The sequence below is a fragment of the Macrobrachium rosenbergii genome, chromosome 28 (genome assembly GCF_040412425.1).
Source record: "Macrobrachium rosenbergii isolate ZJJX-2024 chromosome 28, ASM4041242v1, whole genome shotgun sequence".
In the NCBI taxonomy this organism is placed as follows: domain Eukaryota; kingdom Metazoa; phylum Arthropoda; class Malacostraca; order Decapoda; family Palaemonidae; genus Macrobrachium; species Macrobrachium rosenbergii.
In genome coordinates, this window is record NC_089768.1 from 8,226,093 (window position 1) to 8,250,467 (window position 24,375).

The 24,375-nt window shown below is 40.9% G+C and overlaps 1 protein-coding gene across 4 annotated transcripts in view; it reads right to left on the minus strand.

The window, feature by feature from the left end:
* The window catches only part of LOC136853999 (uncharacterized aarF domain-containing protein kinase 2-like), a 49,515-nt gene extending 29,122 nt beyond the window's left edge, over positions 1–20,393 (minus strand). Inside the window, exons 1-6 of one of the 4 annotated variants that reach the window (XM_067129948.1) lie at positions 20,131–20,281; positions 15,317–15,510; positions 14,492–15,157; positions 10,878–11,113; positions 10,327–10,423; positions 8,679–8,822 (exon numbers count right to left, since the gene is read on the minus strand). In XM_067129948.1, the coding sequence (XP_066986049.1) occupies positions 8,679–8,822; positions 10,327–10,423; positions 10,878–11,113; positions 14,492–15,140 (1,126 nt within the window). In that variant the 5' untranslated portion in view covers positions 15,141–15,157; positions 15,317–15,510; positions 20,131–20,281. Of the gene's footprint in view, positions 1–8,678; positions 8,823–10,326; positions 10,424–10,877; positions 11,114–14,491; positions 15,158–15,316; positions 15,511–20,130 lie in introns of those variants that run through there. The other 3 variants (XM_067129949.1, XM_067129947.1, XM_067129946.1) reach the window with 3 other exon arrangements.
* Positions 20,394–24,375: the final 3,982 nt, after the last annotated feature.

Sequence of the window (24,375 nt, forward strand, 5' to 3'; positions counted from 1 at the left end):
ACCTGACACTTCTTCCGAGCCTAGTGTCGCTCCCCAGCCCGACTCCGACGCGTCTGAGAACAACACTAGGCGAGGGCTCGGCGGTTGTAGAGGAATTCCTAGACCCAGCTTCTTTGGGTCTAACCACCAACGGAGTTGTTCCTTTACCAGAGATGATATTTGGAAGGAATCCGACAAGTCTTGGGACTTCCGATCCCAAGATTCTTTCAGGAAGAACTGAAGAGGTCTGAGGTGAAGCCTTCCCAGAGAAACGAACTGTTCCAGCGAGGAAATGGTCCCCAGCAGACTCATCCATTCCCTCGCCGAACAACTGTCTTTCTCCAGAAAGTCTGTCACCTTTTGAAGGCAGCGTTCCCTTCTTTCCAGGAGGGAAACGCTCGAAACCCCGAGAATCCATCCGAATCCCCAGGTAGACAATTTCCTGCTGAGGAATCATCTGAGACTTCTCGAGGTTCACAAGAAGTCCTAGAGATTGGACCAGGTTTAAAGTCCGAGAAAGGTCCTCCAGACAACGGTTCTTTGAACTGGACCGAATTAGCCAATCGTCGAGATACAAGGAAATCCTCACTCCTCCAAGTGCAACCAGTGAGCCACATTCCTGAGAATGGTCGTGAAAACTTGGGGAGCTGTGGAGAGTCCGAAGCAAAGAGCCCTGAACTGAAAGGTTCTGCCGTCTACCATGAACCTTAGGAACTTCCTGGAGGAGGGATGGATGGGGACGTGGAAGTAAGCATCCTGAAGGTCCAGGGACACCATCAATCAATCTCCTTGACGAAGAGACGACAGAACTGAAGACGCGTCGTCTCCATAGAGAACTTCTTCTTTATGACGAAAGTGTTCAGGAGCTCACGTCCAAGACCGGTCTCCACCCGCCGAGGATTTTGGAACAAGAAAAAGACGGTTGTAAAATCCCGGGAGTGAAGATCTTGCACCGTTCTATTGCAGACTTTTCTAGCATTTGATCGACGGCTAGAAGAAGGGCTTGTCTCCGCACAGGATCCTTGTATCTCGCCGATAACTCCCTCGGAGTTGTAGTCAAGGAGGTTTCGAAAAGAAGGGAATGAGGTACCCCTTCCTCAAAACAGAGAGGGACCATTCGTCCGCTCCCTTTTGTGCCCAGGCTTGGCGAACTTGAGAAGTCTGGCACCTACTGGAGTCTGGAGGACTTGATCTTCACTTGGACTTCCTGGAAGGGAGTCCTGAAGGCCTGGATCTTCTTTCAGGTCTCGCCTCCTAATAGACCTGGATGAACGAAAAGGGCTCCTGAAAAGGGGCTTCTCCTTCTTAGTAATAGGCGCAGCAGGTCTCAACCTCTTCGACGATTGAGCCAGAAGGTCTTGAGAAGCCTTTTCCGACAAGGAACGAGAGACTTCCTTAACAGTTTCTTGCGGGAAAAGATGGCTCGAGAGAGGAGCGTACAAGAGGGAAGACCTCTGGGAAGGAGAGACCGATTTAGAGAGGAAAGCTGAAGACTGACCTCTTCTTAAGAAGGCCAGTGCCGAACAGGGAAGCGATCTCCATCGAGCCGTCCTTAACAGCTTTGTCCAGGCAAGACAACACACTGCTGAGGTCCTCCATACTAACTGAATCCTCTTGAAGACTTCTCTTGGCTAAGGCCCCAAGAGACCAGTCCATGAAGTTGAACACTTCCAGCACGCGGAAAAGGCCCTTGAGGAAATGGTCCAGTTCACACAGTCCCCAAGAAGCCTTGGCCGAATTAAGGGAGAGCCTCCTGGACGAATCCACCAGCGAAGAAAAATCCGAGCCAGCAGAAGAGGGGAGAGCTAACCCCATAGGCTCCCTAGTCTCGTACCACATTCCTGCCCTTCCCGAAAGTCTAGAGGGAGGCAAAGAGAAGACAGTCTTGCCTGCATCCTTCTTTGAGGAGAGCCACTCTCCGAAACCTTTAAGAGCTTTCCTCATGGAGATCGTAGGACGCATTTTCACAAGAGAGGAAGATTTCGAAGCCTTGGTGCTCGAGAGCATAGAACCAGGGGAAGGAGGAGAAGCAGGCTTGAGGGAATCTCCATACTCCTGGACTAGTAGAGCTGTCAACCTCTTGTAATCAGAGATTGTGATGTCCTTAGGAGAATCGTCCTCCGATAACGCCTCCAGGCCAGAAGGAGGAGGAGAACGTCTAGAAGTAGCAGGGCATTTAACAGAAGAAGAGCGCCTAGAAGGAGAAGAGCCTATGTCCACTGGAGAACGATGATCCGGAGAGAAGCGCCTCGAAGCTGACTGGCGCCTGACCGAAGAGGAGCCCTTGCTGGGAGAGGGGCGCCTAACAGACGAAAGGGAGGCTGGAGAGGAACTTCTACGAGGCGAACGAGCAGGGCGTCTGACTGAGGAGAAAGTATCTCCAACAGGAGAAGACCGACGGCACGATGGCGCGGCGCCTGGGTGGAGGCGCTATTCGGAGACGGCGAGCGCCGGAGAGAGGCGCCTACCAGGAGAGAGGCCTACCAGGAGAGGAGCGCCTACCAGGAGAAGAGCCTATCGGGAGAGGAGCGCCTACCAGGAGAAGAGCGCCTATCAGGAGAAGAGCGCCTACGAGGAGAGGAGCGCCTGGACGGGAGAGGCGCCTGCAAGGAGAGGAGCGCCTACCAGGAGAGAGAGCCTGGAAGGAGAGGAGCGCCTGCTGCTGGAGGGGCGCTTAACAGGAGAAGTACGCTTCCTAGAGGACGACTTGCTGGGAGAAGAGAGTCTCTTGGAGGACTTAATCGGAAGAGAGGCATCCTTCCGACGAGAGGAGCTCTTTGATAAAGAGCCAGCAAGAGCAGCGAGTTGAGCCTGGAGGCCTACCAGGATCTGCTTGGTGGACTCCTGAACACCAGAAGAAGAGGAGGAAGATCTACGAGTTCTCTTCTTCGAAACAGGAGAGCCTTCAGGGAAGCGCTCAGGGCTAGAGTCCAAGGCGTCTCCTCTAGGAGCCTTCCAAGTCCTCTTCAAAGGACGCGATTCCTCAGCCGAACTCCAACCACGTTTAGGAGACGAAGAAGCAGAAGAAGAGAAACACTTCTTTAAGATCCCTTTTCTGCTGGCGATCTAAGGCAGCCTGGGACGCGTCAACAGGCGCTGCCGAAGGGACGCCTGACCGTTGGGAGCGCTCTTCATCCCCCTTGCGGCTGTCGACATTCCTCCTCCACTGGGTCTGGGAGTTTGGAAGAGGTCTGAGGCCTAGGAGCGATCGCGAGCCGGTCAGACGCCCCCTCCACTACACTGGGGACACTGCACAAATCACTATCACTTCTCACTTTCTTTTCCTCCATAGCTCGCATCTGCAACTGCATCTTGCGGATCGTAGCCTTCATAGCAGCCATCTCCGACAGCGAATCCACAGGTTCGACGAAGGGTGAAGGAGCTGAAACAACTGGAGTGACAGGAGAATCTGGAAGAGTGTTAGGTTCTAAATCTACCTCCTTGAAAGAGACCTACTAGCGCTTCTAGAAGAAGCCTTCCTAACTCTGTCCTTCTCCAACTTGCGTACATAAGAGTTTAACGCCTTCCATTCCAGTTCAGTGAGATTCTCACATTCAACACACGTATTCTCAAAAGAGCATTCATTCTCCCTACACCTAGAACATACAGAATGAGGATCTACCGAAGCTTTCGGTAGTCTCACCTTACAATCAGACCTCACACACACACGGAACACCGGTGCAACACTCTGATCAGACATTCTATAAGAAAATACCAAAGCCGAAATCAAAAACAGTCCACAAAAGCGTATGCCAAGCCAAAGATCCAATACGTCACCAAAGGTCAGTCCAAAATAATCCTCAGCAAGCGAAAAATGAAAATCCAAGCAGAAGGAACCAACAACAGATGTTGCCGGAACCAGCGACAGAGAAAATCTGACATGAAAACGGGAATGGTTCCTATTCCCGCCACCCAGCGGCGGGAATGGTAGACCACCTGACCTACCTGTCGCGTGTGCCGCGAAATTTGAATTTCTGTCGGGAACGTCGGAGACTATAGCTAAGTATATATCTGACGGGTAAGTTTCATGTACAAAACAGTGTGTTTCCTGAGAGACAAGATGAAACCTGCCATGTTGGAACACAAGCATCAATCAGATTAATACTTCTTCCGCTACACCAGCTAAAAACTTTCCACTTTGACTAGCACAACTGTGCTGTGGTGTTCTTATACAATCTAATGGTAGCACTGGCTAATCCTTTCATAAAATTCATTCTACTGCATTCTGAGCTATTGAATATCCTCCAGGTGTGATGAAAATGAAGTTGTCTCAGGAGGATATTCCAGCTAGGGGTTCTTTGGCCTTGCTAGTCTGCAGGATAAAAAAATCTGATAGCCACTCTAGACTTGGCCAAAGAAGAGCTATCATAGTTACTTTGTAAAATCTGAAAGCCACTCCTGATTTGGCCAGAGAACTGCTATCAATGTTACTCAGAAGTTTTCTGGAAGTCATCACTTTATCCAAGACTCTCCTTCCTACTGTAAATGGGATAAATGTGTAAGACTCCATACTGTTCCATGGCTGTACAAATACATCCCTATTCCTTGAAAATTCTCCTTTTCTTTTTTGAGAGTAGTAACCTGGCCTCCAGCTACGAAATGGACAATTGAGACCAAGTCTACAGATTTATGATTTAAAATACTAAGGTATTTGAGGACCTATATGAAGCAAAACTGATGGCAGAAGGAATTTCCATATTTTTTTTTAAAGGCCAAGGATGGAAATATAGCCCTAATTTCATGACCGCCAACCTTTAAGATGGATGCTATAAGTAGGAAAATATTAACCTCTTGCATCTGGATATGATCCTGTGAGGTGTAATAATAGATATTGGGTTCGATCTGGATAAGCTCACGTGAGAGTCATTATTTTGCACAATGTTATGTGAATGAATTTTGTGGGAAAACTTTCAAACCACTTGAATGGGCTATGAATGACTTACGGCAACTCTTATAGCAACACTCATATCACAGCTCAGTGATAGGAGGAAAAATGAGGTTTCATGGGAAAGGTACTACATGAGATCTCACAGGAAAGGTACTGCATCTTCCTGTCCCATTATATCATATATATTTGCCCCTAAATATACTCAGGGACTGTTGCTAGTCTCATTTCTTATCTTTTACAATAGTATGTCAACTGTAATTGTAATTTTGCAAAATAAAATACAAAAAAACATTAGAACATGTGTAACTCACTAAAAGGTACTACACATCTCTCCAACCCAGTACATCTTGCAAATATTTGTCATAAATATACTCAGGGAGTGTTACTGATTTTAGTTCTTATCTTTCATGATACTAAGTGAGCTGTATTCGTAATTTTTCAAAATAAAGTAAAAAAAAATCAGAAATAAAATATTCACTTTCAACAGTAAGTTTTTGAGCATGTATGGTAAAGGAGTTGATAAAGTTGAAGGCAGTTGCAAGGTAATGGGTTTTTATTGCTTAAACAAATGATTACTGGCATGGATACAGATGGACTGGAACTAAAGCCGGGTAAACACTTGCGAGCAGGGCAACTGTATCATAACAGTGTTGCATAAATATGCGTTGCATGGTGTCAAAATGTTGAGGAGGTAACTGCAATGTGTCAAGCATGTAATTTTACTGCGTTCCATCATGAGCAGTCATTCAGTCTGTTTTACCAACGATGGCCAACAATATACAAGTAGGTGCCTTTCATCTTGGCCTTCTCCCTTCTCATAGAAGGTAGCAAGGAGGTCATCTTTCTCTTGCATTCCTCCATTGGTTTCCCTGTTTTCTGGGCTATCTGTATCCATGCATCACTGTGGCGCATTTTATCAAAATGGCATGGGTGTTTTGCATACCACAGTACAGTCATCTCATCATAATAATTTATAAACTGAAGGACTTCTTTGCCACTCCACTCATCCATTGGTGAGCTTCACGTAGTTTCACAGAAGGGATCAGAGTAATGCGTGATTATTACTTCCGAATTTCAGAGGTGTCAGCGAGTTGAACAGACTCTGTGTAGCCAGTTGATACACGTGCAAAACCGGTCTCGTCCACACATTCGTAGCGTGTTGTGTAACATTCCTTTGGTGTGACGGGCAAAACCGACAATTGGTGGGACGGAGTGAAACGTGCTCAACGTGCACCTCCTGCTCGTTGCTCGGGATTGAGGTCCCGTCCACACTAGCGAATTTGCAACAAGAATCTGTTGTGTTACGTGCTTTTGCACGCATGTGTGTACCCAGCTTTAGAGGGACTATGGCAGGTACCTAGGCACTGGCGCAACATCAAAAAGCATTCCATGGGCTAACCTCTCTCGAGCATCATGTGAAGACCTGAGCCACCATGCTTGGGGAGGGGGGGTGGGTGGGAGGGCTGAGAGTCTTAGATGCTGTTACCACCTACCTGCTACAAACAAACACATACACGCACAGACACATATGCACTACTGGTACCTAGTTTTTGAGAGAAAGCAAAAGGGATGAGTATGCACAATTCAGAATGAAGCATTTGACATAAAATGCAAAGCTACAGAGGTGAGCTTCATTACTATTACTGATTGCAAACCTGATGGCATCTAGGCACAGTAGCTAAAAGCCAATGGATTGTCTCTCCCTAAAGTTTCACTAATCTTCTTGATGCCTTCCAGGTAAGGGATTCTGATTTTAGGGCTGTATGTTTCTGTTGACCACTGTGGGTATGAAAGAAATCCTGATTCAGTTTATAAATAGCTTTTATAAATAAAATAGTTGGGTTATTCAAAGGAAGTCAGCTGCTCATGAATTATGTGTTATTTTGTACCCCAGGACATATCAAAATAATTTGCTTGCAGTTTGATCTTCATTGAAATATCATGATAACTTAAAAAAATAAATGTAAGATATTGAAAAAGGGACTTTTTTAAATATGGTTAACTTGCAATTTGTTGTATCCATAATTAATAGCACATTATAAAAGGCACTGTGTCAACTTTTTCCTGTTTACTGTAAATTTGAAGGTTGGTATAATCTTATGAATTTGGCAATGAACATACTGTATTTACATCTACTCAGAAATATTTCCCAAAATGTCAATGTCCTCCACAACCCCATCCAAACCATGTATTTTTGGACACCATTATGGTTTCACTAAACAGTAAATGTGACACAGGGAAACTGTGGTAATAAATGTAAATGGCCACAAAAGGAAAATGAATTAGAGCGAGAGTTACAGGAAGAGTCTGAGTGTGCTTGCCTGAGTTTGGAGAGCAAAATCTGTTGGTGTTACGTAATCCAGATGTTAAGGTACGCATTATAATTATGTTCATTGTCAACTTAAATTTCATTGTTGTGATGGTTTTTTACTTCAACAGGGAAGGCAGACATAAATACCCAGAAGTCTCCCTTTGAGAGTCAACAATCTACATGAGGCCTTCTCCCATTTTCAGGTCAACCAGCATCAATTACAGGTCTGTCTCAAGAAATACTGGCCCCACTGGCAGGAAATGGATGCAGACCTTTGGGTGATTCAATCCTTAAAAAGGTTACTGGCTTCCACTTCATCCAACGAAGTTCAAGTACTGTGCACGGGCCACGGAAAAGCTTCTGGCACAGTATTAGACAAACCATGTTGGTCAAAGGGGCCGTGGAAAAAGACACAGGGATCACAGTGGGTTATACAACAGGCTGTTTGTTACCCCAAAGGCTTTTGGGAACTGAAGGCCAATTGCTGACTTCAGTATCTTGAGCTTTTACCTTCAGCTCTTACATTTCCATATGGAGACAGTTGCCTCAGCCCATTGCTCTAACCTGATTGATGACTTTCTTTTGTTGCTGGATCTGAAAGATGTATACTTTCAGATACTTTTAAGTAGGTCTTTCAGTATATTCATTCAGCTCTTTTGCCAGGGCCAGACCTTCCAGTTCAAGATCCTGAGTTTTGGTGTCACTAGCTCCATATAACTTAACTAAAGTAATGGTCCAAGATGTTGTCTGGGCTCATCAGAGGACATCAGGTTGATGACACATTTTGATGACTGGCTGAACAAGGCATCTTCATCCCAAAAAGGTCTGGAGCACTTAAATTATATCATCAATCTATGCCAACACTTGGGGTCTAGTCTTAAACTGGGAGGAATCAGACTTGACCCTAGCAAAACTGGCAATTCATCTAAGTACAAACATGGACAACACAACCTTTACAGTTCATTCAACAAAGGAGAAAATATACAGATTCACTCACTTTTACAAATGCATCTATGGTCCAGGTAACTTCTGAAAAGCTGTGGCAAAAACTTTTAGGGTACCACATAGATATGTGTTCCAAATTGAGGTCTCTCCAGCTAAAGAAATGATTTTACTACTATTAGAGGCCACTTTGGAGTCAGGATGTCAAATAAGCTGGCAAACATTCAAGGTTATTGTAAAGTGATAGGTTTGTATGAAAAAAAATCAATACTGCTCTTTAAACAATTGCATATTTAACATTTTTTTGGAATGAGTGATATGAGAAGTCGGAGAAAAGACATTGAAAGACCAAGGGCTACTTGGATGTGAACTATAAGAGGAGAGGATGGAGATGAGTGGAGGTATGAGGAAGATAATGTACACGAAAGCCATGAGTAGCAGAATTTTACAGAGGCCCTTTGCATCACTGAATATGAAAGCAATGACAACGACTAGCTACACATGTATATGCTTACTTGCTCAGAAACCTAAGTCAACAATGAGTGACCAAATACTTGCCTGCCTCCTTCACTGACTGTGATTCATTTTCCATAATTTTTTGCTTTTTCATGTGTTGTTTCCAATCCTCAATAGCTTCCTGATCAGCTTTATCTTCGTCAGCATCAGAGCCAAAAAGACTTCCAAATCCTTGAATGTGAAGTCCTGGAATAAGAAAAAATCTATCACCTTTGAGTTTTAATATTAGTAACACAAACGCTTACTGTACAAAGTTTTACCTGATGAGTTCAAGGAGAATAGACCATCCAAAATAAATGAAAACACAATCAGTACTAGCATGGACATAGGGAATAAGTTTCCTACGATGGAAGGGGTAACTGCCTCACTTAACCCAATGTTTCAGTTCTCAGCTGCAGTGCTTCACTGACTGACAAGGGAAAGTAAACTTTTGCCACAGCAACGATTATTACTGATGCCACAAATACATATAAATTATATTAAAATTATCCATAATGTTATACATTTATAAAAAAAAGAAAGTCACAAGCAGTTGAAAGACTAACAACAATTAAAAGTGCCATCTTAATCTGGTGAAGACATCTAGCACCTAAAATCCAAAAATAACAGTAGTATTACAAATAATTTCCTCTCCATCTAAGTACAAGGAAAAGAAGATAAATACCATCATCCCCCTCACTTTCAGAGAAGAATGCCTTACTAGTTTCTCCATGCCTGGATACTCTACCAATATGAACCTCATAATCAGAAAGACAGAACAATAACAAAAATCACAAATTTTTTAAATAATTCAAAAAGTCCTGTGCTATAACTCGAAGAGCTATGATGGATATGCATGAGCTAACTGGCCCTCCAGTAGATAGATCAGTTAGTTACAACTTTTAAAAAGCAGAGGATGCCCCTGCCGGTGCTGCTTTTCTTCCTAATCCTGGTCACCTGTCATGCAGCAAGATCAGCTGGGGTACTTGCTTCTCTGCTGCATTTAGAAGTAAGAGCTTTGGATTACCAATTATTTAGTTCTTTGGAAGTAGAGACTATAGTGTTAATAACAAAGTAGAGACTACAGTGTTAATAAAAAAGTACTAGCTCATTTCATGACCCCTTGCTAGTCCAGAGCACTCTTGGAATCACAGATTTAATTGTTCTGAAGTTTGTTGGCTCTAAGTCCCTGAGACTTGATATCCAAAACAAAATTGATAATTCTGGTACAGAATCATCACTTTACAAGGTAATTTGCCCTTCTCCAAACCCTACAGAGCTTGTGGAATGGCCACACAGAACTTAAAATTACCATTTTCTGCTCATCAAGAGACTTTGGAGCCCTCATCAAGAGACTTTGGAGCCCAGATATGCCCACAGTGAGCAAGATTCTTCTTCTTGAGTGTCTGGAAAGGGAGCTGACTCATCTGAAGGACATCATAAAGAGATGGGTTTGTACCACAATATCAATTTTATTTTCTAAAATTTTAACACAGCAGTTAAATACTACATGATTGAGAAAGAAAGGACTTGACCAATAAATGCAATTCTCAAACAATGGTTAATCATCAAAGTGAAGTCATTTTGGAAATTTGAGCTCAATCTAACTGCCAAAATCAGGCACAAAGGTTGCAGTAATGTAACAGATAAATTTTTTACACTTCTTTATGATACACATGACTTCATGGAATAACTTTTAATCTAAACCAACCTTCAAAATTATCATTTTCATCTTCGAAATCAGAAATCATTTCATCAAGCAGATCCTGATCTGGGATGGCATCTTTGGACATCCAAACCTTATAAACCTGTAAAATAAATTCTTACTTACTTGGATGTCTTTATCCAAAGCCAGAAATGACCAAAGTTCCCTTATTTTTTTTCCCAAATAGAACAGTTTCCTTCATTTAGTGATTCCTACCTTATCAGTTTGTTTCTCACTTTTCTTTAAATTTGCTAATCTTATTAGATTATGAATTTAAAAACTGTTTTACTTCTTGAAAACATTTATATTTACTTTATGCGTATACTTTCATTTTAAGCATCAAACATTATAAAACCGAACTGACTTTTTTTCCTTGCTGGCATCACGCCACTTTCCTAACAACCCATTCTACTGTACTTGGCAAGTTTAACTTAATTATCCAATTTCATTTTGATATTCATTATCCCCTGTAAATGATGTGCCATCATAAAATTTATTCCCTTAATTATCCATACTAAGCCTGTCACAATGCTAACAACATAAAATCAGATCCATACCTGTGCAACACATCCCGAACCAATAGGCTTTCTGTCATTGTCAAACTTGACAAACACTTTTCTCCAGTTGGGACCAAAGGCTTTTCTCATCCGGTATTTTGTGAAGTCCCAGGAGTGAGGCTGGATACGTCTTTGAAGGCGGGAAAACTGACGGCAACAGCTGTCGGGGAGCAAGTCATGGCGAGTTGACATCCACTGTCCAAATTTAATCATAATGGGACCGGAAATTTCTATAGCTGTAACATAAGAAATTACATGAGTATTTTAAAACTATTCAGTACTTAATAATATAAATGTATCTGTTGTTTTGAACTAAATGGGGTTAATCAAAGGTATTTTACCTTCCTAAATGTATCATGTATGAGCAAAATATCATTAATTTTTCAAATAAATTATTAGGCAAGCTGTAAGTTTCATAAGTCTCGTTGAATGTATGATGATTCACATTTTCTCCACCGAACACTTGCTTCTAGGTACAGTCATAGCCACATATTTATGGTCTTGTAATGAATGTAAAGTCAATCAGTCATAACTTTCATAGGTTGTAAGTCTGTGACTATCAGTACTTAGCCCTGGCAGCTGAGCTGCCATCACATTCTCCTGCCTGGAAAGTACCTGGCTAACATCTTGATGCATCTGCCTTGCCAACTGACAAAGGATAATGGATACCGTACCCAATTTCTTGACATATGCCCCCATGGCCATGTTGCTCGTCAACATTACCAAGTGACTCATCACACTTCTGGAATATTTGCAGGGTTAGCAATGCTGCTTGCATTTTTGAAATGTTGATGTGCACAAGAAGTTCATCCTCTGACCACACACTACAAAAAACAGCCCCTCAGATGTGTGCCCCACCCCTACTTCGATGCGTCCGTAGACAGAAGCATCTCTGAAGGTGGAGAGTTCATGGGAGCTCCAGCAGCAAGGTTTCTGTTGTCCAGCTACCGGATCTCGCAGCTCAAGGGCATGAGCTGAGAGGAAGGGTTGCTACTGCAGGCAGAGTCCCCTTGTGGGATGAGCTTCTCCAAGTTGGCTGTATCTGTCATGACAGGAATTTGGCGGCAAAATTCCTGAGACTGTTCACAGGGGAGTCTGAAGGAAAGATTTGCTGATGCTTTGTCTATAATATGCCAATGTATTTTGCTTACTGGGTTCAAGATCTTATGTCTCCCAGTTTATCACGATCCCAAGATTGCTTGGATATGAGATCCAACTTCTCCAGCTTATCAAAATCCCTATACCATGGCAAAATGTAAGTAGGCAGTCTCTTTTCTGGAGTAATTGCACCTCTGATGATACCAGGACTAACAAATCATCTATGTACTGCAGCAGCTGTATGCTTTGACCTAGCAAACTGTCCCACTGCAGGCAAAGTGAAGGTACTTTCTTGAGGAATGATGGGCTACCACTTGAAAATACACATCCTTCAGGTCCACTAAAAACATGAAGTTGCCCTCTTTGATGAAATCCATGAATCATGCTGTTTCCATCTCAAATCAAGTCTGAAGGACAACCTCGTCCAACAGAGAGAAGTCCATCCCAGGGGTTAAAACAAGAACAGTACTGGTAACTGAGATGAGGGAAGGGATGCAGCCATCAGTATGCACAGAGTATTCTGTAGCTGTCCCAAAGGACAATGACTACCCAGGGATCCACATTCTCCTACTCGTAGCAGCTAGAAAGAGAAACTGTCAATTTCAGCGTCCCCTCCCTTCTTCATCTCCTTTCCTCCTTTCTTAGCAGAGGCTTGGTAGTGGTTGCCTTCATACCCTCAAGGGGTTTGAACGAGATCATGAATCATGAAGTGAATCAGAGATTCCCGGCTACCAGTGCATCTCTTCTCCAGTGCTTCCTCTATCTTACTCTTAAGAAAGATTAAGAGGGTGAGACTAATCTCCTGGGAAACTTGTCTTGAGAAGAGAGAAGACACCAAGTCTTGTCCTGTCTCCATACAAAGTTAGTCAACAGGTTGACAACCATGGTAACTGACTCCAGACAAAGCTGCCAAGAGACCTTACCCTCCTTGCCAAAGAGAGGTTATTCATCAGTCAGCTGACTGATGAGTCCAACTGCAGAGGAGCAGTCTCTGTGTCATATATATGCAAAATCTGCTTTAGTACATCAACAATAGGGAAGGAGTTTGCTCAATCTACTGAACAGTAGAAAGCCAGGTCCAAAACATAAGCTAGCTGGGACCACAGAAACCCAAACAATAGGCTCACTTCAGAAAAGCTCCCGAGAAGGAGCCCAATCTTGTTGATTGAACTCGGAAGGGATAACACTGTCACCTCCATGCAATCACTGTGCTTATGAATGAGTTCAATGATCACCTGAAAGTACTGTTCCAGCTTTGCCTGCCCAGGTTCTGACAGTCCATAATCATGTGCATGCGGATCATCATGGCAAACACGGGTATCATATGACTGCAACCTGTCACATGTGAGCCTCCTGCCTGCATGTGCATGACCTGGAGACCATGCATGTGCTAAATGAGAAGAGAGCACTGGCTCTATCCAGCATGCCTCCCCAGAAGCATGGGGTATGAGTCACAGGCAATCCTCCTGTTCAAGATGCCACAGGAAGGATCAGGATGCAAAGTACACTAAGAAACCCCAGTGACCACCCCTACCTACAGTAGATGTAACATTCTGTAGGTGCTTAACCACTGTCAATGACCTTAGAAGGGAGGGAAGGCTCTCACTCAAAGCCTGGTGGGACTTCTTCTTAAGGGGCTTCACGGACATCTCCCCAAAAAAAAAAGGAAGAGGAGGTAGAAGATGAAAGCAGCAAAAGATGGGCTTCTTAGAATAACAAGTGAAGGCTGCATCTTCCTAAGGTACTCAATCAGTGAAGTCATCCCCAGAGCAGTTGATGTGGTAGAGGTAGGTGGTGTGCTGAACACGCACATGTAGGGGTCTCACCTGAAGAGAGCCCAGCATGCACACTTGACTCACCACTAGACAAGAGTGAAAGTAGGTTCAGTGGTGTCAAAGGAGGAGTATTCCCTCATGCCAACACTATAGAACACTTCTTAGCCTTCTTCCTCTCGCAAACCTTTTCTCTGCAAAGAAAACCAACTTGCACACTCCTTACATGGAAGGTCAAGACTGCAGGTCCTACCTGACAAAAGGAGCAATAACAGCAGGGATCCTCATACACAGAAAACATGAAGCACCCAAACACTCACTCATACCCTTCACACCCCTGTTGTTCACTCTCCTGATCTATGATAAAGAAGTAAACAAACACTCACAGAAGAAAGCAAGTTCTGGCTTGGTAGTCAGCAGGAGAGCAGCATAACATCCTCACTTGATCATGGCTGAAGAAAGTGCTTCGTGATGGAAGGTAAGTCAAGGTTTCCCCCCCATTCATCCTCCTCTAACCAATCACCAACCTTGTTATGAAGTTTCAATAACCAATTCCAGAGCACACTAAAGAACACGCCCACACAAAAGGCAATGGTTTGTATTTCCATAAGAACCAAACTTCTTAGAACTAGCTGCATTTATACAGTCATAAAATATAACTTATTCAGACTAAATAATACTGTACTAAAGTTATGCTCAAAATAAAAGTTCAATATCCAGGACTAAATGAAATCAAACACTTACCTCTCAACAAAAGTCCCCACCACAGTTCTGTGGGTGTCTCTCCCAAGTATGTGACTGGGTATAAAGTCATTATTGGAATGAAAGTAATCAACAATCGGAATCCTCGGAGAAATAATCGTATAAATTCATAAACTTTGGAGAAAAACTGCGCATGTGCTGTCTTGTTTTTTGACTCTTTGGTTTCTTTAGGAATTTCTATTGGCAAAGTCTTCACTTCGGTCTGTGGATTTTCCCTGAAGAATGTTGCTGGCATAAAAAGAGCTGATCCTAATGCTACTCTTACTAAATGGTTGGGTTTAACAAAGAAGCATCGAAAAGTTCTTTGCAAAGTCCTAATCACATCTTTATATGTGGAACACTTACAGCTACTGTAAAAAGCTATCCTCCATGAATGCCACACTGGTGTTTGTCTTCTACATCCAACATAAGAATATCCTTTCTTGACACTGTTTTTCACAAATTTTTGTGACACGGTTTTCAAACTAAATGGCACTCCCTTTTTTATCGAGAAAATACATTTTATTTCCAAACTCTGACTTTGGGTGGACTTCTTCAGTACAGACAACTCACTGCCAGATGGATTCACATAGAGCAAAGCATTGCTCTTCGTAAAAATCCAAGACCTTGGTAGAAGGATTCGCTGTAGCATTCTGCACTCCTGAAGGCCTGAAAAATATAATTTGGAAAAGAAAGTTTTAGTAGACATAAATTCCACATACAGTATTACTCAAGTCTAACTAGGAGATTAGGGTGAACAGACTGAGTACTACATACTTATGAGAAACAAACAAGCAATGGGCAGAAGAAAAGCAAGACCTCTCTTACCAGGAGGAGACAATGTTTTATCTGCCAACAGCTCTCACCTCTTGACTGCGTGCATGTGTCAAGGTTCTACCATCAAATTAAATACTGTAATTTAGTAACAGACCTATGACCCACGACATTTTTGTACGTCTTTCTTCTTTTGAATGAACGCCACATTCTTTGGCCCCTCTGGGTTCCATATGGATAGGGTTCATCTGAATAATAATAATAATAATAATAATAATAATAATAATAATAATAATAATAATAATAATAATAATAATAATACAATAATAATAATAATAATAATAATAATAATAATAATAATAATAATACAGTATTGAAAAGGATGGCTGTATTATGCAAATTTATCTTATACAGGATCTTTGCTATTTTCTGAATATTTCAATAAAAGGCTTCCCACATTCCATACACTATCCTTTTCCAATATGAATATTGGCCAGTTGCTGACCAACTTCACTGAGCCTGAAAGGCAAATTGTAAGGAAAATAGAAAAGAACCCGTATAAGATAAATTCACATAATACAGCCATCCTTTTCAATAAGACCTGTTTAAGAGAGGGTCTATTTCCTTCAAAAAAAAATAAATAAAAATAAAATAATAATAATAATAAGAGAGGGACGTGCCTTCTCTGAGGGCAATAGTATTGAAAATTATAGCTGTTTCCACAGCATTTAATTTATAGTATAGAATCTTCTCTATTCATCACACAAACATCCATAGGAAAAAGAAAATGTCTCAGATCACTCTTTTTCATGTACCAGAATGCAAAATTCAATCCACCACACTACTTGAATTTATGTCAAGGACAGTTTACCCCTTCTTTTTAACTCAATCGCATGTTAAATTCTTCGTAATGAGAATCATCTTCTATAATCTTGTGATCTTTTGATGAGATTAACATATATATACGATTTAGCAAAGAACCGAAAGATTGATAGGCCCCTGAGCCAGAATGAGATGCATCTGAACTCTCACTCTAAGAAAACTTTGGAGAAAAAAGTGCTCCCCTAGAGACAGAGTATCACAAGAAAGAAGGTAGTTAGTACTGTACTACATAAATCAATCATATAGCCTATTGAAGGGTTCAGATGGTAGCTTTACCACTGCACCCAACCCCTTGTTAGAAAGACAGGATGCCTGATTGTGAAGTCTACTAACATCAATACCCATCCAGCACATACATGGCCTGACTGTTGTCTTGGAGAGGGAGGAAGAAAGGATAAGGGAAGTTGCTCTCCCACTCAAACTCCAGCCTTATGTCATCCAAGTACTTAGGCATGATGCTTTTTTATCCAAGAGGAGCTTGGAGACTACATAACCTCTTGAGCAACCACCACAAGTCCTCAGTAAAATATGGTAAAGGTAGTCTGGAACAACCACACACATGCCCTCATTACCCGTGAAAACAAAGTTTTTCCAAATGGCTAGGGATGGAATGGAATGGAAGATATAATTCAGCTCTGAAAGGAAAATTAAGAGTAGAGAGGTTTGAAAGGTGTAACAGAAGGAAAACCTCACAGTTGCACTAGGAAACAATTGATAGGAGAGAGTGGAAAGAAATATATAAGAAAGAACATGAATGGAGGTACAGCAAAAGGAAGGAAAGGGATTGCAGCTAGGGGCCAAAGGGACGCTGCAAAGAACCTCTTCCTCCTCCTCGCAAGTTGAATTGTATGTCTGCTTGATTGCTACATGGAATTCGAAAGATAGGGTGTTCTGGGACACCTGCTTCCTGTGACAGCTTTACTACAAAGAGACTGAGATTATGACCTAAGAGGATGAGTTCTCATCAGATACTGCAGCAAGAATCATGCTCACAAAAGCATTTCATCCAGCTCCTCACTAACAAATTCTCAGAGGTACCAAAAAATTCTTGCCTCCCTCATCAGAAACTAATGGGGTTCTGAACTTTCTCCACAAACTCATGAACAATGAGAATGAGAAGAATCCCCAGCCCTCTGAGAACCAGACAAGATACAAAAAGTAAATGCAAGTCGCTAACACACTACTACAAGGTTAAAAATATCAGAGGAAGTTGAGTAAAAGATCTCAATTTAAGGCCTCTCCCGAGGACTCTACAGCACCTAGGAGGTTGTGGAGGATGAGGTTACATACCACTCTGGTGGCCAAAGCTAACAAGGAGGGCAAAATTATTCAAAGCTCCTATGAGCATGGACAGCTATACTAAGGAAGATAGGCACATGCCCTTTAGTTGGAAGACCTGGCTCAAGGCAGAAAAAAGGCTTCACTGCAGGAACTGAGAGGAGTAAGTTCATGATCTGCTGCTAAGTGGCTCCAACCAGATAATAGACCCAATACACCACTGGGGAAGATAGTCAACTATGTTCACTGCGTGTACCCTGGCTATCTGAAAACCTCTCTTTCACCAGTGCCTCACTTTAAACTTTGGAAGAAGGATCTATTTTGCTGAGTAAGATTTCTCAGCTGAAACTTGTTAGGAGAAGGCTGTAGATATGATGATAAGTCTTCATTATGATACTGGTGATGCTGGCAATTCCAAGGTTTTGCAGCTGTATAAAAGAATGCCTTAGAGGTCTGGGTGCAATTACACTGATCCAAATTGTCATTGTTGTAAGAAAATGCCTGGCTGTGTTGCTCTTGAGTTTAGTAAAGTTCCTGGATACATCATACAAAATTCCATCATGAGAGAGAGAGAGAGAGAGAGAGAGAGAGAGAGAGAGAGAGAGAGAGAGAGAGAGAGAGAGAGAGAGAGAGAGAGAGAGAGAGAGAGAGAGAGAGAGAGAGAGAGAGAGAGAGAGAGAGAGAGAGAGAGAGAGAGAGAGAGAGAGAGAGAGAGAGAGTGTGTGTGTGTGTGTGTGTGTGTGTGTTGAAAGACATTTTGCAGAATGTAATTACTATTGTAGATTTATCTGTCACCAAATTTCAATATAGTAAATACTTCAGAAAAAATTTTATTTCCTCTGTTCCCAAGCAAACTAGCCTATACTAATACGTACTCTCATGTTTACGTACAGTTCAGAAAAATAATGAACTTGCCATGTATGAAAACGATGTATAAGTATGGGAAAGTGGTTACAGACCTGAAATATAGGATACGACATTGTGGCCAACCCCCAAAGAAAAGAGGTACAGGTTAGGTTTGTTTTCATCTACGTAACCTGTTCCTGTTGTTCTACACTCACCCCAAAAGTTTAAGATATGCTAAGCCATGCTAGCCTAGCCTGGAATAAGGTCAGCTAACCTACAGTCAAACCAAAATGACTATGAACATGTAGTACGCTTTAGATGTTGCCACTTTTCCCAGATTTTATTCATGAAACCTCGACCTAATTTGGGATATCGTGTAGATGTGGCAGAACGTTGCCACGTCTTCTTTATACCAGGTCAGACAGGGTAAACACCTTGACACTACTGTTTTGCTTTTCTAATGATGAAAATGTAAAATAAGCAAGAGAACTGAAATTTAATAATAAGTAAAGGATGATTTATAGTAAAAAAGAAATACAGTAAGTAAAGAACTGAAATCACACATTAAACTGTTTTGATAACTGGGTAGGATAAGGATGATTTAGCTTATAATAATCTAAACGCATTAGGGTAAAACTACAGTATAGAACAACTCTGCATGGGGTATTACCTTGGAAATTGAGTTTTTCTACAGTCATTTGGTTACTTATCACGAATTTACCATTATTTTTTAGTGATCAACTGTATTTAATCTGTAATTAACCTTATTGTATGCTGGCATTCCTGGAATGCTATCGCATATGCGCAGTGTAAAGGGGAGCTCTTGGTAAAAAGTGGAGTTTCCAGCTAAGTAACACAGACTACTATCTAGGTTAGGTTATGTTAGGCTAGTATAGTCCCTTTTATAATAGGTTTCCTTAGCCAATACCTTCTTAAACATATGGCTCCCTAATGTCTTGCGCACGTGCGGAACCATTCCACAACATGACAGGCCGGTCTTTCTCCCAGCAATTTCCCCACCCACAACCCTGCATTCCCAAAGGGTTCCCAACTGTGTTGGACAGATATATGAGGTTAATAATAATTGACTGACAATAAACACCACCACCTCCTTCATCAACAACACTACAAGTATAGGAAAAATCAATTTCCAAGGTAATAGTCCATGCAGAACTGTTCTATAGTTTTGCCAAAAATGACAGTAAATAAAGAATTGAAATCATACATTAAACTGTTTTGATAACCTAGAATAACGATGATTTAGTTTATCATCACCTAAATGAATTAGCCTATACAAATGCTCAATGTCTAGCCCAGACTCACATTTGAAAATAAATTATAAAACGCGATAAGAAAAAAATAATTTTAAGCTATTGGCTCCTCAAGTGACAGTATATTGTAAATTACGTCGGCCTTGTCCTGAAAAGGTCTCTTTCTTCGCATTCGGGTCGTTGCGGCTGTAAGCACGTTTACGTGCAAAATGGGCTCCGTCTTTAGTACCAGCCCCTTGGGGATGTACGTAAAACATGCAATAATGATAAATACCATAAACATAACGTCTTACATTGTTTTGGATGTTACGACCTAAAGTGACTTACGGCCGAAACGACCAGGCCACTTTCTTTTAAGCAGCAGTGGGATGAGGGATAATTAGGATTTTATGACCATATTAAAGAACCATGAAGTGAGGGATGCAGATTAATCGTAGTAGGATTATGTGTCATGTATTAGTTTGGCAAAGTAGCTAATGACAGCCATGTTCGTATTCTCTAGCCTACACACAGACTACCCTAATCGTTAATAACTCTCAAAAATGACTACTACCCGCCTGTGTTTATTGTAAAAGACGAACTTAGTCTCACCTCTTTTCTTCAGTTGCAAGTACTCAAAGTATTAAATGACCTGCACTTGCTGATAAAACGTGCACCAGACGTACTCTAATACTTTATCTAACCTACATAGATAAAGAGCTAAAGTTCTAAACTGCCAAGTGCCAAAACAACAAATCCGTGCGCAATAAACTTTCAAATGTTTGGCCTCTGTGCCGGCTCCTCGCAAACGGGCCGCCAAACCCTGAGAAGTTATGATGGCCTTCTAAACCAGTTTCATTCTGGGTAGTTTAAACAAGAAGTGATTGCCTTTCATGATTTGCCTCTTTTATTACCATCGATGTCTGTATTTTGACAGGTGATTCCCTATATAGCATGCGTGTAAGCCTAATACGATAAAACAGGGTACGGTGTCGTTGACAGAAATGTCAGTAGATTGTCTAAATTACTGGATTGTGAAGACTTGTGGTGTTGCGGTTAATTTTGTCATACAGGGTATATCTAGATGGTACATATAAACTCCAGTTCCAGTGTTCCATCTTTGTGGATTTGGAGAAGCAGACATATTTTCTGTTGTAGATTCAGCATGCTTTATGCGAACACAGGATCCCACTTCTGAAACAGCCAATAATTTCCCATCAGACAGAATATATTTGTGGGGTTAATTTCAAAGGGCAAGTACAAAAGCTTAGTCCTTCATTACAACTAGACTCTTCAATTTTTAAATGTTGAACAAGATGCTTATTCTTATGTTTCACTACTGTAGTCTTTCTGATGATACATTTGCTTTCTATGACAACAATAATGATGGTCTGTCAACACACGTGGTTATATGAAAGCTTTTCCTTTTGAATGGGCATACTGCAGGTTTGATGCTGTGCAGAGTATAACAAAGTCACCCAGTAAGACATTATTATAATACCGTCAGGCAATTGTTTTGTGATGCCATTAATCACCAATATGATAGTTTTACTAAGGATGTTATCGTAAGGAACTCCATTTTCCATTTGTATGGACCAGAATAAGCATTATTTATACGTATTTGGAAAATATGGTCAGCTAAGAAGTTTCTATGTACTGGCGAGTGTTCACAAATATTATTGCTTGAATGCCTTCATGCGCTGTCAGATGCCTTTGGAATATCAAAGACTATCGCTGTTACCCCAAAGCCTCTAAGACTATGGACTTCTACATGAGCTAATATATCTGATATTGATCTATCGCTTTGAGACCAAAATTGATGGAATTAAATAATATTAGATCTTCGCATGTACCATGTTAGTTGAGCATTGACTATTTTTTTAAAAAGAAATTTACACAGACAGCTGTTCAATGAGAGATCCCTAGCTATTGGTTTTGCTTTAGTCTTTTCCAGACCAATAGTGTATCTTGCATGAGTTGGTAATATTTTGCAATTTCTTCTGTCTCCTATTCATCGTTTCTAGTCACCTTCATTTTGAATATCGTTGTTTTTAATTCTGACAATGTCAGACTACAATGAGACTTTGGGAGGGTGGTTAGAAAGACGAATAGCTACCATTAACTGCAGCATAATGTATGGAGATTATATTAAGTTGTAAGAGTTGTTACGCTGCTTTGCAGACATATCAGTATTGGAAAGTGATGACTGATATAGAGATCAATATGTGTATTCCAGTCAAACCTATCTACAATACAGGAGTATCACATACCTAGGTCAAACAAGGAGCAGATTCAATGAGTTATGTAAAAGATATACATATGTGTTTTGCTGTCATTGAGACGGAAGAACCCATTCATATTCATTTGTTGTTCAATGGGCAATTTTGCATTTTCTTAATGGGTTGTAACAATGGTTGCTGAAAACTGATGGGTAAACTTTGTAGCTAAATAAGAATGTAATTTGTATTTCGAGAGTTGTATAAACTGATCACCATGAATGGTTTCCCGGTATCACTTCAAGGCCAAGTTATGGAAACCAGGGTAATCCATGGTGACTGCAGAATTAAATAATGCAGAACTTGTTGGTGATAGTGAAGCACTCACAATTTTATCAAGCCAGATTTTGCTGGATCCCTGGATCTAAAAGTCCTACTATCAAAAGAATTGGTTAGCACTCTGCAGCTTTTCAATTCTTAAGTTACATTTGTGGGCCTTGCTTCAATTATATCAGAGCCAATGGACGAAACTATTATGAAATTTGCTCGTCAGTTTTGCCAGGTTTGTGCACCACACTCCTTTTGAGTCAGGAATTCAAGAAACTGCACAAATCTATGGAATTCATGTTCTGTGGAGATGTTCCATCACAACAAGTTTGTAATTCAGCCCAGATGAAAACAGAGTTGCTACCCTCTTTGTAAATCTGTCTGCTGACTGCTGACCTGTAGCTCAAAAAATCGGAATCGCTCACCATCTGACAAAGAATTCATTCAAGCTGAAGGGGAGAAAACACTTAAGGATGGCATAATTGATAATCCAATTCACTGAGTTCAAGTTATGTTAACTCACAAAACAGCACGGCAGTAGATTATTCTGCTACTAGCAACCGCTTCATGTATCTGGTTGCGTTTCCAATGCCAGATATTGGCATCATATGTAAACTCTCCCAATACAAGCTTTTCTTTAAATTTGATCTGGAGTCTGCTTAATGTCAGTGCTCAATACATTAGGACAGGATGGTTCATTGCATTTGAAGCACACTGTGAACTTATCAGTCCACAGTTACTGGAGGACAAAATCAGAGAGAACTAGAAACCCACATGAATGCTTTCAATGAACTTGCGAATTGGAAAAAAAAAATTGTTGCACACTCCCTGAGATACAGAATTGGCACAAATAACCATACCCACAAGTACACTGAATGTGAAACAAAATCAAAATTGCATAAGGAAAGAGGAGTGAAGAGAAACTGAAATGTAAAGAATAGAAAATTATCATTACGGAAAAACAACTGAATACTTGCAGAGAGTATTAGAGTGATGGAAATGCCCAAGATACAGTTGTTCATGGGGTGACACCCTAAAATAAACTGCAGGCATGTGTCAATCATTCCATCTAATTTCCTGTTGAAATGGCCAGAAGTCGCACTACTCCCATCCTTACCTAGTACAGTAGTGTTCCAAAATTAGAAGCTCCACAATGGCTGCTGTTGAAATATTTAAAGTTTCATTTTCCATATGTTTGAGTGTTTTTTACTTTGCAAGGTAGTTTACATTTTTCATACCTTAGTGAGAGAGAGAGAGAGAGAGAGAGAGAGAGAGAGAGAGAGAGAGAGAGAGAGAGAGAGAGAGAGAGAGAAATAGCTCTTCACCAATAATCCCTTAGGGATGTTCTTTGAAAGCCAAGGTAAAAAAATTAGGTCTTCTTTTCTATACATATTTTCAATACGAATATTAGGCAGATTCAATGTTCTTGGCTTATCAAGTTCAAGTTAAGACATAATTAAGTTAAAGAAATACATTACTGTACTATTATTATAATAATTACCTAATTTTCTTACTTGCCAAAGTCAAGTCATTCATTTTTCTTAAGAATCTTTTCAGCACATTTAAAACTGAGGATATCAAGTTTCCCCAACTCTGCCCCCCAACATTTTTTATATCAAGTATTTAAAAGTAGATTTCTCCAAATCTTTTTGTGGCTTCCAATAATCATCTCAAACAATGAATTGGTCCGTCAGTCTGCTGGAATGGTTGTCTAGCAAGGGATGGTTTATTATTTTCCTATGCAAAATATACCTTTAGATGTTAATTTAACAAAAAGTATAAAAAAAATCAGACGAAAATTACTGCAAACTTACAGAGGAGTGACAGAGAGGAAGCTGCACAACTATGTGAACCATGTATTGTAGCGTAAATTTCCCCAGAGCTTTTCACGTTTTCTTTTATTTTTGTGAATTACAATGTTCACCATGAATGATGGACGGTGTTCATTTATTTGTTGGCGTACTTATCCAGCCAAGATGTATCAGAGATTACAGTAAGAACTCTGTAATGTTGTCATTGTTATGCAATACTATTTTAAGAATTTCATAATATTTTGATAAGTACTTGTCTCTCCCAATTTTTTACTCAAATTTTTCAACATTCTTTGGGAAAGCAAAAATCTAACAAAAAAAAAAATTAATCCCAATCTTGGTGATACTGTATCCATATTTTTCAAGTTTTACTGCTCACTATGGCCATCCGCCTAATTAAAATGGGTTAGGAGTCTGGGGAATTGATGGTGAAGTTCACATTAATTATGGATACAAAAATACCTGGCTGATACATTCATTAAAGCAATAAAAATATTAGCTGC